Genomic DNA, 15,081 nt, shown 5'->3' on the forward strand with positions numbered 1-15,081 from the left:
GGGTGGCCAGTCCAGCAAGCAGATGGGGTATTCTGACACTTTGTTACTTACCCTGGAGCCAAATTGTGGGCCCATGGTGAAATACAATTAAATTTTTCTTTTCGTCTTATTTAGGATATAAAAAGGAAAGCTGATCTTTTAATGGGGGCATACACAGCACAAAGAGCAAGCCAGCAGGATCCTTAATAAGTGGATTAAGCAGGGATATACGCATGAAAACTCCTTTACAGAAGGACCAGCAACCTTGGCATAACTTGCTTAAGAATGATGAGCCCACAGTATTAATCCCATCTGCTCCTGTGAGAAGGATAAACTGTTATAAGATCATGTCAGGGGTCCCTGGCTGCATTTTCCATAGGAGCTCCCATAACATCCATCAACAGAGCTCAGTACTGGGTCTCTGACTGAGGAAAGGAAGGGACAGTGAGATAGGAAAGTGCTGTATCATCATCCTCTGGGTCGACCTTATCTTAACTCTTCCTTAATATTGGAGAAACCAAAATTAGGTGAATCAAACCTAGATATCCCAAATCCACTGGTTCATACTTCTCTGAAAAGCCTCACAGCCATTCCTCTTTTTAAATTAGATAAAACATCCAGCAGGTCATTTAAGTAGACCTTGTGTTAAGTTCTTTGCAGAAGATTTCTATCCTGGAACAGAAATTTGTAGTGTGTGCCAAATTCTACCCAGGTTTCCTTCCTGCAGAGGATTGGTGATAAATCTCTGTGCCTCTCACTGTTCTCAGTCCTGACACCCCAGAGCTACCAATTCCACCGCAGAGGTCAGATTTTAGACGAAGTAAACCACTAATCCCATTTGACTGTGTCACTCAGAATCCTTAACCAAATGGAAAATCATGTACGTATTTCTAAACATTTAAAAGCTCCTATGCAGGTATGGATCCCAGTTTTGTGGGGCTTGAAACTTGTACATTTTGGATAGTCCTCATTATGCAAAAGCATATAAAATTACAAATACAAAATTAGGTCTGAAAGTGAATATTTTGGTTAAAATGAGAAAAAAAATCACACAAAATTACAAAGCTTAAAAACTGACAAATACCAAAAATACCACAAAATCTAGAAAAACAGCAGTAGTGTAATTAGCTGCCCAGCTCACCTCTATATTTTCCTCCTATGTTTTCTGGCTGCATAGTTTTGCCTCTTCATATAACAACAATTTTTTACATCATTTTCTATAGGGAGAATAGAAAAAATAATTCTGTCTTTCCTCCAGCACGTTTAATCAAAATTAATTTTTTTTTATTATTGATAGATTAGTTTCTTTCAGCTTCACAACTCATCACTGACAATGTCTTGAAAATTTTCAGATATTGCTATCAAATTCAGGAAAACTCCTATCTAGTTTATTTTATGTATAAGATGTAAGATTTAGAAGAATTTTCCACAGACCATCCTTTGATTCTGTACCTTTCAAACCTTGTTGCCCCTACACCAACCAGTACTTCTGGGGTCAGGGCCCATTGGACACATTCATACTGAGTGACCTGCCTCTGACCTGTGTCTTCATATCCCCTTGGCAAGTGACTTAGCACAGTGCCCTCTAGGAGTATTCCTGAAAGCCAATGCTACACCAGTGTGGCTCCAGTAATCACCTATACACAGACTTGCTGCAAACCACAAACATGTAGCCCGCTGAACTCCAACTAAAACTAACTCTATTGCCCCTTAACAGAATCTCCAAAACGCTCACCCTATTCCAGCACTGCCCATCAAGAAGAGAAGCGTGATGCCGGGAAAATCAAAATGGAGAGAGGCAGTGGCTTTAAATGTCATTAAAATATCTTACTTTTGCAAATCAGCAAAACTGTGAACACATTGCTAGGACCCCACCAGGCCTAGAAGGGGCTGTATTTGGGGCCTGTGCAAGGGAGGGTCCCTGAAACTTGAGTTTCATTAACTTCATAAATCTACCGCTGCTGCTCCTTGGTCTAACACTTTATTGTTAGCATCCATACCTTATTTGCCAGGTCCCTGGGTGGCACCCACCCAGCAGTGCTGTGGAACAAAGGCCTGGTGATCTGCTTCCATAAAGATTAGAGCCCAAGAAAATCCCATGAAGTGTTTCTATTCTGTAAAACATGGAGTCACCATGAATTGTAACTGACTCGACAGCAACAGTTTGATTTTTTTGGTATGCCTTATTTACAGTTAGTTGAGTTAGTTTATTTCACGTTTGTACTCCACTAATTCAGAGACTTGATGTTGCTGAGAATTGAAACTAGTGAAAGCTAAGTCTCCTAAGGACGAAAAGCAGATGTCATCTGAAGACTATGCTCTCTGGATTTTGATCCAACAGATGGCGGACAGATGGATTGTGGTCCAATTCCTTGCATCAGAAAAGGGAGCTCACTTGAGGTTGTTTAAGAAAGTGGCTACTAGTCACTTGCATAACAAGTTATTCATGACAAATGATAAGGAGCATATGTCAAGATTGGAATCCATTTAAAGGCACTTGTGAGACAGTGGGGCTTTGAGAAGTTTATTTCCATGATTCTGAAAGTTTAAAAACAAATGGCAAACACTTTTCCACTTATGAGACTTTTAATTATCTTATGTTGTGCCTAATCACAAGCTCCTGGGATTTTAGAGTTGGAAGGCATCTGAGGAGGAGCCCTTACCTCCCCACAGCTTTTCTGGCAAGATTGCTGCCCAACCTCTTTTGAAAGCTGTCAGTGGTGAGGATGTTTGGGACCTTGTATAAAAGTAATAGATGCTCATGAACATTCAACCACTGCAGAAGGGTATAAAGTCAAAGGTGAGTCTACACCCCCTTCCTTGGATAATTTCACACTTTTAAAAAACTTGTGTAAATGTTTATGGAAGGAGCCCTGGTGGCTCAAATGGTTAAGTGCTTGGCCACTAAAGGAAAGGTCTGTGGTTCAAACCCATCGGTGGCTCTGTGGGAGAAAAGACCTGCCATCTGTTCCCATAAAGATTACGGCCTAGGCTGAGGGCTGTGGGGAGCATGGTCTGGGGGACATCTAGTTCAATTGGCATAACATAGTTTATAAAGAAAATGTTCTACATTCTACTTTGGTGAGCAGCGTCTGGGGTCTTAAAAGCTTGTAAGCGGCCATCTAAGATACTCCATTGGTCCCACCCCATCCAGAGCAAGTGAGAATGAAGAAAGCCAAAGACCCAAGAGAAAGATTAGTAAGTCCAAAGGACTAATGGACCACAACTACCACAGCCTCCACCAAACTGAGTCCAGCACAACTAGATGGTGCTCAGCTACCACCACCTGCTACTCTGATAGGGATCACAATAGAGGGTCCCCGACAGAGCTGAAGAAAAATGTAGAACAAAATTCAAACTCACAAAAAAGGACCAGACTTATTGGTCTGACAGAGACTGGAGAAACTCTGACAGTATGGCCCCCAGACACCCTTATAGCTCAGTAATGAAGTCACTCCTGAGGTTCACCATTCAGCCAAAGATTAGAAAAAAAAAATTTATTAGACAGGCCCATAAAACAAAATGAAACTAAATGGACTCACCAGTCCAGGCACAAGGACGAGAAGGCAGGAGGGGACAGGAAAGCTGGTAATGGGAAACCCAAGGTTGAGAAGGGGAGAGTGTTGACATGTCATGGGGTTGGCAACTAATGTCACAAAACAATATGTATACTAATTGCTTGATGAGAAACTAGTTTGCTCTGTACAACTTCATCCAAAATACAATTAAAAAAAAAAAAAAAGATTACAGCCTAGGAAACCCTATGGGGCAGTTCTACTCTGTCCTATAGGGTCGCTATGTATCGGAATTGAGTTGTTGACACACAACAACAACAAATATTTATTGGGTTTCATTTGTTTTACAAAAATGTTATCTTACCTACATATCGTTATGCATTTTTTTGCTTTTATATAGAGCAAAATTTTGATGAAATCAAATGTATCAATTTTTTTAAAAATACATTGTGCTTTTGGTATCGTGTCTAAGAACTTTTTGCCTAACCATGCGTCGTGAAGATTTTCTTCTAAAATTTTTATAGTTTTATGATTTATATTTTGATTTATGATCTATTTTAAGTTAATTTTTGTTTAAGGTGTGAAGTTTAAATAAAACCAAAACCAAAAACCAAACCCAGTGCCGTCGAGTTGATCCCAACTCATAGCGACCCTACAGGACAGAGTGGAACTGCCCCATAGAGCTTCCAAGGAGCACCTGGCAGATTCTAACTGCAGACCCTTTGGTTAGCAGCCGTAGCACTTAACCACTACACCACCAGGGTTTCCAAAGTTTAAATAGAGATTCATTTTTTAAAAATATGAATGGCCTATTGTTCCAGCACCTTTTGTTGTAAAAACTATCCTTTCTTCGTTGAATTGACTTTGCATCTTTGTCACAAATCAATTGGCCATATTTGTGTGGCTCTTTCTGGACTCTGTCTTCTGTTCCATTGATTTATGGGTCTATTCTTTTGTCAGTATCACACTGTCTTGATTTCTATAGCTGTAAAGTAAATCTTAAATCAGAAAGTGCCAACTTTATTTTTTTCAAAATTGTTTTGTATTCTAATTTCTTTGCCTTTGCATATAAATTTTAGAATCAGCTTGTCCAGATATACATAAAAATCCTGCTGTGTTTTTTTATTGAAATTTCATTAAATTTATAAATCAGTTTGGGAAGAATTGACATCTTTACTGTGTTGAGTCTTCCAACCCATTAACGTGGTATGTCTCTCCATTTATTTAGGTCTCCTTTGATTTCCTTCATGAGAGATTTGTAGTTTTCCGCGTCAGGCTGTTTTGTTAAATATATACCTAAGTATCTCTCTCTCTCTCTTTTTTTTTAGGTATTATAAATGGTATTGGTTTTTAATTTCAGTTTCCAATTGTTCATTGCAAGTATCTACAATTGATTTTTGTGTGTTGACCTGGTATCTTGTGTCCTTGCTAAATTCACACATTAGTTTGGAGTTTTCGTAGACTCCTTGGAATTTTAACTGTAGACAATCACATTGTCTGAGAATTGGGAAGGTTTTATTTCTTTTTTTGAATCTGTATTCCTTTTATTTCTTTCTTGCCTTATTGACTGGCAAGGACATCCAGCACTTGGTTTATACTGCTCTGCTGTCACCATCACACTTGAAATGCTTAATACTTTTTGAACAAAGTATACCACATTTTCACTTGGTGCTGGGCTGTGCAAATTATGTAGCTGGTACTGCTAGGGTTTTTCACTGTATGGGTTGTGTCTTAGTGCTGTTGTAACACAAATACCACAAGTGGGTGGCTTTAAAGAACAGAAATTTATCTTCTCACAATCTTTGAGGCTAGAAGTCTGAATTCAGGGCAACGACTCTAGTGGGAGGGTATCTCTTTCTGTATTGACCATGGTGAAAGATCCTTACCTCCTTCAGCTTCTGTAGCCCTGGAGTTCCTCAGTTCCTTGGTGATCTTCACCTGACATCTATCTTCTTTAGCACCCACCTCCGTTGATCTGCCCTTCCTCTATGTCTACGCTTTTTTTTATTTGAAAAGTGATTAGTTTTAAGACATATCCTGCACTGATATGTCTTTGTTAACATAACAAAGAAAACCCTATTCCCAAATGGGATTATATCTACAGGTACGGGGGTTAAGATTCCAATGCATATTTTGTGGGGGGGGCACAATTCAATCCATAACAGGGTATAAATACTGAATTTCAAACTTAGTGATTTTTTGCCAGTAAAAAAATTTTCTTAAAAAAAATTATTATGTACCTTCACATTTATATTTTTTTAATCTATATTAGATACGAATTTTTTAAAGAGCAAAGGGGCCAATACTTACTGGCAGGGGGTAGGACAAAATGCCTTCCCAAAATTCTGCCTTTAGGGAAGGGAGAAGGGAAAAGCAACTGGGATGGAATAGGGGAGGTGGAAAAGAGTCAGTGGAGCCACAGCCATACTAATTATCCACCTAAATGCTATGATGCAGATTATAATGTGCTTGGAGATTTGGCCAGTATATGAAGATAACAATTGGAAATTTATTTTTCATATGAGTATTGATTTAAAAGAAGTATGGTTTTATTTATGGTTAGCATTTTTCTCTTCTACAGAATCCAGGAATGCCAAGATACAAAGTACATTAAAGCTAATATGAGGCAATCTTCTCTTGTAAATGGATTCCCGTCTCTGTCTCAAGATAAAAATATATGCCCAATGGGATCCTAGGAATCACAATCCCATTGTTCACAACTCCATTGTTTTTATGAATCAGTCCAGATCGAATGGAAGAGAACTTGAAAGGAATCCCTTGAAACGAATCTCTCCCCAATTTTTTTGTCTTAGAAAATTTGAAGCTAGAAAGATAAAAGTAATGGATGCCTGGTTATGTCCCCTACTTTCAAATGTTCACAAATTAGCAGTTCCACCATATGAAATTTTAAGTGTGTATTTAAAAGAAGGGTGGAGTGTCATGGATTGAATTGTGACCCCCAAAAATATGTGTCAACTTGATTAGGCCATGATTCCAAGTATTGTTTGGTTGTCCACCATTTTGTGATTGATAGAATTTTCCTGTATGTTCTAAATCCTAATCTTTGCCTGTGGTTAATAAGGCAAGATTGGATTATGTTGAAGAGGATTAGGGTGGGATGTAACACCCTTGCTCAAGTCACATCCCTGATCCAGTGTAAAGGGAGTTTCCCTGGGGTGTGGCCTGCACCACCTTTTATCTTACAAGAGATAAAAGGAAGGGGAGGTGAGCAGAGAGTGGGGACCTCATACCAACAAGAAGCACCAGGAGCAGAGTGTGTCCTTTGGTGACCTGGGGCCCCTGAACCTGAGAAGCTGTTCGACCAGGGGAAGATTGATGACAAAGACCTTCCTCCAGAGCTGACAGAGAGAAAGCTTTCTCCTGGAGCTAATGCCCTGAACTGGGACTCGTAGCCTACTAGACTGTGAAAGAATACATTTCTATTTGTTAAAGCCACCCACACGTGGTATTTCTCTTATAACAGCTCTAGATGACTAAGACAGTAATGGATACCAGGTTATGTCCCCTACTTTCAAATGTTAACAAATTAGCAGTTCCACCATGTGAAATTTTGAGTGATGTATTTAAAGCAAGATTATTTAGATATTATACTCCCTTCCTGGCTAAAGATCACAACGAAATCAGAGTTCTGCAAAGAGCACTTTATAGACGATCTTGAGAGAGAACCCTATCCCCTGGGCCTCTGTGTGTGTGTGGTGGGGGGAGGTGTGTGGGTGTGTGTGTGAGACAGTGTAACAAGGTAGATGGCAATAGCCCAATAGGGAACTAGTTAATTCTGAACATCCTGGCAAAACAAAAAAAATACAAAAGCTAAATTTAGTTTGTTTCTCCTAAGCAGAATTGCAGTGAACTGAAATCCAACCAAAACTCTCAGTAAACCTTAAGAAATCTTGTGGAGTCATGATTTTTCTTTTTCTTTTTGGAGGAAAGGAGAATAAAGTATCTAAAGGAGAATATTTTATAGTATTGACCTTGTATCTAAAAATGTGAGATTCGGTGCAAAGAAAAATCTGTTGATGGCTTAACTGCTCTTGCTACTCACCTGGATAAAACCCAAATAAATTTACAACCACTGAGCTGATGAGGCCATATGGTTTGTAATTAGACTCTTGCTCTTGGCCAACATATTGAGACATTTATTATATTTGCTGTTGAGCATTCATCACATCTTACTGCCCATGAAAAAGTCATAAGAAAGAGATTAAATTTGTCCTTCCTTTTTTCAGAATTCCCTACACAATCTTTGTCCTGTCCCTCCCTCAAACAAAAGGGAGCAACTTCTAAAAATAGTTCATGGAAAATATTGCCTGCAACTGGTCCAAAAGCCTTTTCTTTTTGTTCATATGGCGGTGTCAACCATCATTAAGGCGCTGGGCCAGGGTGGCAGGACAGGTAGGCTAGCTTAGAATGCTGGCCAAAAGCTGTTCAGAGTGGACCCGAGGTTTCTTTGTTTTGGCTGCCAAGATTCAGTGAGCAAAGTTACCAGACTGGTAACTTGCCCATTAAACTAACACCAAGTTTTAACTTTTAACTGTAAACATTCGTCTCTTAATGTAAACATTTCTTGAGTACTTAATATTTGTCTGACACTATTTTAGGAGCTAGAGAAAAGAAAGACATGGTTCTATCTTGGACCTAACAGTCTTGTAGGAGAGATAAGGAGACAAATATTAAACACTATATGGAAGGAGCCCTGGTGGTGCAATGGTTAAGCACTCGGCTGCTAACCAAAAGATTGGTGATTCGAACCCACACGGTGGCTCCACAGGAGAAAGACCTGGTGATGTGCTCCTGTGAACATTATAACCTAGAAGACCCTGCGGGGCAGCTCTACTTCATCACGTGAGTTGGAATTGACTTAAGGATGGTCTACATGAAAGGTGCCCCCGGGGTTGTGCAGCGCACAGCCTGCACAGGTATATGTGGTGGCCCTGGTTCCATACAGACAAGATGGGGAAAACTAATACTCAATTCACCAGGTCCAGCAAGTACCTTCAAGGTGAAAGCTGAGCTCGGTGCCTCAGCATTATTATTCTATAACCGATAGAACTTGAATGCAGAATAAAGACACCATCGTCTCCCTTTTAAAGTTCCTAAAGAGGTAGGCATCCTCAATATCTTACCAACTGAATTGATTTGCCACTCATTATTTCAACAAAAATACCTACCGCTTGTCCCATGAAATGAAATGTAACGTAATGAAAGAGTGTTTATTGCTTTGCTTTGTTTATTTTTAGATGTGGACTTCCCAGTTGTTCTCCAGCCTACAAATGCAAATGAGAAAACACAGCTAATCAGAGAAGGACCTCGAAGTTACTGCACAGACTCTTGATATTGAGCCCACTGAGCATTCAGAGTATCTCCTCTTGGTTCAGCCATGTCTCCAGGGGGAGGTCGAGGGGCACAAAATGCTGTGAGCTTTTCCACGTTTGTATCTTATTTTTAGGTGAGGGAAAGATGATTGCTACACAATTTTCCTAGTAAGCAGAGTCTCTGTTGAAGTAGAATTCTTAAGAAACACATTCAACTATGATGAATAAAGGCCCAAAGAGTTGTTTTATGCTGCTTGCATGGTGGCATTGGACAGGCTTTATAAGCATGCCCTTTTTGAGAACCAGACCTCACTCATACACCACAGACTAAAATACTACTCCAAAACAGAAGCCACTTTCATCTGTTTAACTAAATGCCATATTCACATCTATCCCAAAGATCATTAGCAAAATACACATGAGAATTTAGGAGTTTTTTTTTTTTTTTCAAGGAGCTTTTTCTCTGGCAATATTCGATTTGGCTACAGAAATATTCCAAGAAGCAGAGAGACATAGTTTAAAAAGACAAATCACATTATTTCAAAGTGTGTTTTTGAAAGGTTAGAAATTGGCATTTACTGAAAACTGACAAGTAAAGCCAGGCAGTAACAGGTTTTTTGTATACTTTTGGATTGGCTTAAAAAAAAAAAACAAAACCCCAATCTTCAACCTGGGTAAGTCTTATAAATGACTCAGAAAATCATTCTGAGCCTGACTCAGCCCCAAACAGTGTGTCGACCGTAAGTAAATACAACTGATCTAGATTAGCCAGGCTAAGGAAAAGAAACACATGCGGTAAAAGGTAGAATTCCAAATTTAAAAGTCACTTTACGCGTTTTGTTCACCTCATTTTTGGCGGAATTGATCGGAAAGTGCTCAGCTCTGTACATGCTGGCCAATTTAAGCTCAGAGGTCATCTCCACATTTGCTCATTTGATCCTTATATTCATCATTCGGAAGAAGTGTATGCTATTTCTAAAATAGTCCAGCAGCAAAAGTGTTTGTTTTTTCAAGATCTTTCTTAGTTCTCTACATAAGATTGCATTTTTCAAGATCTTGTTATGTTTTTATATAATATTGCATGTTATGCCATTTTTTCTTTGTGTCTTATTTCCCCCACCAAAGTACAGTCAATTGCTGCTAAATGTATGTTGTAAGTGAGAATTGATGTTATAGCCCTGACAGATCTGAAGTCATTAAAACTCTGCTCTAACTCTTGAGTTACTGAGTTAATTTTTTTTTAATTGACATAATCAAGTAGAAAGAGAATCGGGTTGGAAATTAAGATAGCTTGTTCTAATCTAAGCTCACACTAACCCTGTGACCAAGTGAGATCAGAATAAGATGCTGAATCTATGACTGTTTTCATATATGTCCTGGCTACCATCTCGGTTGTCGTAAGGACCAGATGAGACAGCTGAGGGGAGAGAACTCTGAAAAGCCAAGTGTTCAGAGGTTTCACGTGAATTTGAACATGTTTTTACACACAAATAGAAAGTGACTTCTTATGCATATAAATTATCTCACCCATGAGACCTACGAAGAAACCCAGTACTAACAGCTCCAGCGACCAGCCTGTACTCAATACCCTGCATCTAACAAACATGCACACTCACCTATTTGGAACAAACAATAGCATAAACAGCCCTGTCTGGATAATTTGAACCACATTTCCTTTCTCTGATTTCTCTAAGCAAAAAGTTAGGCCTATTTTTGAATGTTGTTAGGTGCGGTCGAGTCGGTTCCGACTCATAGCGACCCTATGCACAACAGAATGAAACACTGCCTGGTCCTGCGCCATCCTTACAATCATTGTTATGCTTGAGCTCATTGTTGCAGCCACTGTGTCAATCCACCTCGTTGAGGGTCTTCTTTTTTTCCGCTGACTCTGTACTCTGCCAAGCTTGATGTCCTTCTCCAGGGACTGATCCCTCCTGACAACATCTCCAAAGTATGTAAGATGCAGCCTCCCCACCCTTGCTTCTTAGGAGCATTCTGGTTGTACTTCTTCCAAGACAGATCCGTTCGTTCTTTTGGCAGTCGATGGTATGTTCAATATTCTTCACCAACACCACAATTCAAAGGCGTCAATTCTTCTTTGGTCTTCCTTATTCATTGTCCAGCTTTCACATGTCTGTCAGTTTGTCTTACTACGGGGGCTTGCATGTTGCTGTGATGCTGGAGGCTATGCCACCGGTATTCAGATACCAGCAGGGTCGCCCATGGAGGACAGATTTCAGCTGAGCTTCCAGACTACGACAGACTAGGAAGAGGACCTGGCAGTCTACTTCTGAAAAGCATTAGCCAGTGAAAACCTTATGAATAGCAGCGGAACATTTTTGAATAGCAACCTATAAATTGCAAAGCTTACCTTCTCCTTCTCTCCCAGGCCTCATTTTTCTTTTTCACCCGCAAGTATTTGCTTCCACATCCAGCTTGCCCAGGGAGCTGGTACAAGAGTACAAGATAAGAACAGGGCATGGATCGGAAACAGATCGTACAGTCAAATCCCTAGAGGAGTTCTGGTCAGCGTTCCCCAGAAAGGGCTAGTTTCTAGTTATAATGATGTATAGTGAGTGCAAGCACCTGAATGCATGTGAGCGATGGACTGAATTCTGCAGAATGACCCTTAGCTATATAGAAAAAAGGATAGACTCTTCATCTGAAGAGGGGCTACTTAAGCAACTCGTGGAGGCCAATGGGAGCTGCCATCTGGAGCCACCTGCAGTGATTCTGTTTCTACAAGCATCTTAGCAGAGGATGTGCTAGCCATGGACCTCAGCATGGTCCCAGTTCATGCAGAGTCAAATGAACTCCCCCACTCTAGTGACTCCTACCTAATCTGGCCCAAGACAACCAAAGTGGGTAGATCTCCTACATGATTTTGTAGGTCATCCTTTTATTTTCTTGCTGTTTTATATTGGAATATAATTGTACATATATATCTTTAACAAAGTACACATCTTAATTCTTTGAGAATAAATGACATTCTATGTCTATATTTCAAATTGTATGTGGGCTAAAACCAACAAGCTTTCAAAAACATTTGACATGGCTAATCTGGAAGTGTAAAGTCCCTGGGTAAGGCAAATGGATTGCACTCAACTACTAACCTAAAGGTTGGCCATTTGAACCCCCCCAGTGGCACCATGAAAGAAAGATCTGGTGACCTGCTTCTGTAAAGATTACAGTCAAGTAAACCCTATGGAGCAGTTTTACTCTGTAACACATGGGGTCTCCATGAGTTGGGACTGACTTGAAGTCAACAGGTATATACTGGTAGTCTGGAAGTACACTCACCTGGTAATAAACCACCTCAGTCTCTGGCCTACAGAGAGGGTTCCAATTAAGGTTACCTGATGGTAGGCACAATACCGGCCCCCTCAGATGTGCATGTAAACCTTGGTGGTGTAATGGTTAAGAGCTACAGCTGCTCACCAAAAGACTGGCAGTTTGAATCCACCAGGCTCTCCCTGGAAACTCTATGGGGCAGTTCTACTCTGTCCTATAGGTGTCACTATGAGTCTGGACTGAATTGATGGCAATTTTTTTTTTTTTTAAGATGTGCATGTCCTGATCTCCAGAACCTGTGAATTTATGACCTTTCATGGAAAAAAGAGTTTTGCAGATGTGATTAAGCTAAGGATTTTGATATGGGGAGATTATCCTGGTGGTCCAATCTAATCATAAGAATTCTTAAAAGTGAAAAACTATTCGGGGCTATGAAGAGAGGTAGATGTGACTACTAAAGAAATATGGTCAGAGAGATAAAATCGAAGAGCAGAAAATGGTCAGAGAGACGCTTTGAAGTTGGAGGAATGGGGCCACAGGCCAAGAAGTGCAGGTAGCATCTAGACACTGGAAAAGACAAGGAAATGGATTCTTCCTAGAGCCTCCACAAGGGAACACAGCCCTGACAACACCTTGATTTTAGTCGAGTGAGATCCGTAGCTGACTTCTAACTTCCAGAACTGTAAGGTAATAATTTCTGTTGTTTTAAAACACAAAGTTGGTGGTAATCTATTACAGCAGCAATAGGAAAATAATGCAGTTTCCATAAGTAAATAGATCCTGGATAATATCTCAGGATGCAGAGATTTTAGGCAAGAGATGCCAAAACTGATCCCACTGCCTGCTCTAAAAGGGATGGGTGCACATTGCCCTGATGAATGCCCAATTATCCTGGGAATGCCACGGGTCCCTCCTGCCCCATCTCTTCTCTCCATGATTCTCAGTCCTCCATCTCCTTTCTTGTCCTTCTTTCCCCAACTTACACCTTTCTTCCATTTGAGCCTCCGTTCTCTGTTTTGGTCTCCTGCTCTCTCTGCTCACCATTGTCGACTCTCTATCTTCGACATTTACTGGTCTTTTAGATAAACTGACTACTGTGAACCTACCCCATGGTGCGGAAGGGAGAGGTGGCAAACAGTTTGAGTAACAATATTCTTAAAAGAATCCACCCCCCCAGCCCCCGCCACCAACTTTAAACACAAATAATTTCAATACTAACAGGCAAACGGGGAACAAAAGTATTCTTCAGGCAATTCTGAGTGCATTGATAAATAGAAATAATTTACAATGAACTCCTGCATTCATTACTTAAATGCATGGCAGGGTACTTTATTTAGACATTAAAAAATTTGAGGAGAAGGGGCCCCACCCACAGGGAGCCTGTAGACTGAAGAAGGATTTGGGAGGTTTTTTTTTTTGGCAGGGGGCGCTTCCCAGAGTAGCACAGGTTGTGCCCTGGCACAAAAATTAAGTCATTGCTCAATATCCATAACAAGAGATTTCCGTGCCTACATCTGGCCCTTCAAAGGATTCACACAGGCAGGATTGGACCCTGAGACCTCAGCAGCAACTATGATGGTGCAAGGTGATGGGTTTGGAACTTCCTTGGAGGACCAGCATGAAAACTCTTCCAGCCCCCTTATAACCTCGGGAAGGGGGAGGGAGCCTCAAAACCTGGCCCAGGTGAAGTTAGGCTGCACCTCTGATCAGTTAGGTGAATTTAGAACATACAATGTATTTAGAGCATGAAGAGACTTCCTCCAGGTCTTTCCTCAAATGTTGCTTCTCTGAGAAGCCTTCCAGGCCACCTGCCTAGAACTGTAATGCCCCTACCAGCTCTGACGTCCTGTCCCCCTTCTCTACTTTTTCTCCTTAGCACCTTTCACTAATATACATATTATCTCAATTATTGTCGGTCTCCCACACCATGAGGCAAGGTTTTTTTTGGCTATTTTAGTTTCCTGCTATGTTCTCAGTGCTTAAAGCAGTGCCAAACATATGATAGAAGATGGTCAGGGAATGTTTGTCAAATGAATCCGTGTTTAACTTGTACTGTGGAATAGAGAAATTCCTACCTGATAGAAGTGCAAAAGCCACTAAACGCCTTCCTTTATACAGAGGCTCAGCATATTAATTTTTTTGCATATTAATATTTGACATGAAATACTCCTGAAATGCAAACAACGTGATGGGAAAGAAATGCCCATTGTCCCACCGCTCCTAGCTTGGAACTCAACTGAGTCCCTGACCTGATTACAAGGTTGTCTTTTTTAAACATTTCAGCAGTCTGTTCTGCCCTCACCCCTCATCTATATGAAGGCGAATGTCCATTTCCAGGGCACTAGCCCTTCTCCACGTAGAGAACAACCTTTATTCAAGAAACACAAGCCCTCCTCTCCAGAAACCTCTGTTTTTTCAGCCTGCAGCCTTCCTAAGCATCTAAACACATTCAACCTTCACAAATTCAGATTAAGTCCTGTGGTATAACTAGGTCCCATAAAACAAAGCCATTTCCAAGTTCTAGATGTCTCAAATTAGCAGTGATTTCCTGAACTACATTTTAAGAGTCAGAGAGTACATCTGTATTTCTCATGGTGCTAAAACTAAGCAAAAAAATTAAGCAGGAAACTAATAAATACCTGTTGATGAACTGATGAATTCTCATGACATATGCCAATTCTGAGAAAAACTTTTCTCCCGAAGGACACCTAAACATGCTTACTGCCAAATGAAAAGGTAAGTGAGGTACAACTTTCTGGAATTTTCATGCTGTTCTAGGGCTGTCCCTAAGAAGCAAATCAAAATTCCTAGGATCCGTATTAGGACAGCTGTTGACACATTCTGCTCACTGCTGGGCTGCCAACTGAGCTTTCTAATAGCTGAAACTCAGACCATCAGCTTCTCCAATGCTGACAGAACCTGCCAAGCCTATCCTCATTCCTCGGCCAGAAAGAAGGGAGCCT

General features: G+C 40.5%; 1 protein-coding gene across 1 annotated transcript in view; it reads left to right on the forward strand.

Moving 5' to 3' along the window:
* Positions 1–10,115, forward strand: part of DNAJC5B (DnaJ heat shock protein family (Hsp40) member C5 beta) — a 157,823-nt gene extending 147,708 nt beyond the window's left edge. Inside the window, exon 7 of the mRNA XM_003408329.3 lies at positions 8,753–10,115. Coding sequence (XP_003408377.1) covers positions 8,753–8,847 — 95 coding nt within the window. The 3' untranslated portion in view covers positions 8,848–10,115. The remainder of the gene's footprint in view (positions 1–8,752) is intronic.
* The last annotated feature ends 4,966 nt before the right edge of the window (positions 10,116–15,081 follow it).

This window comes from Loxodonta africana, chromosome 14 (genome assembly GCF_030014295.1).
Source record: "Loxodonta africana isolate mLoxAfr1 chromosome 14, mLoxAfr1.hap2, whole genome shotgun sequence".
In the NCBI taxonomy this organism is placed as follows: Eukaryota; Metazoa; Chordata; class Mammalia; order Proboscidea; family Elephantidae; genus Loxodonta; species Loxodonta africana.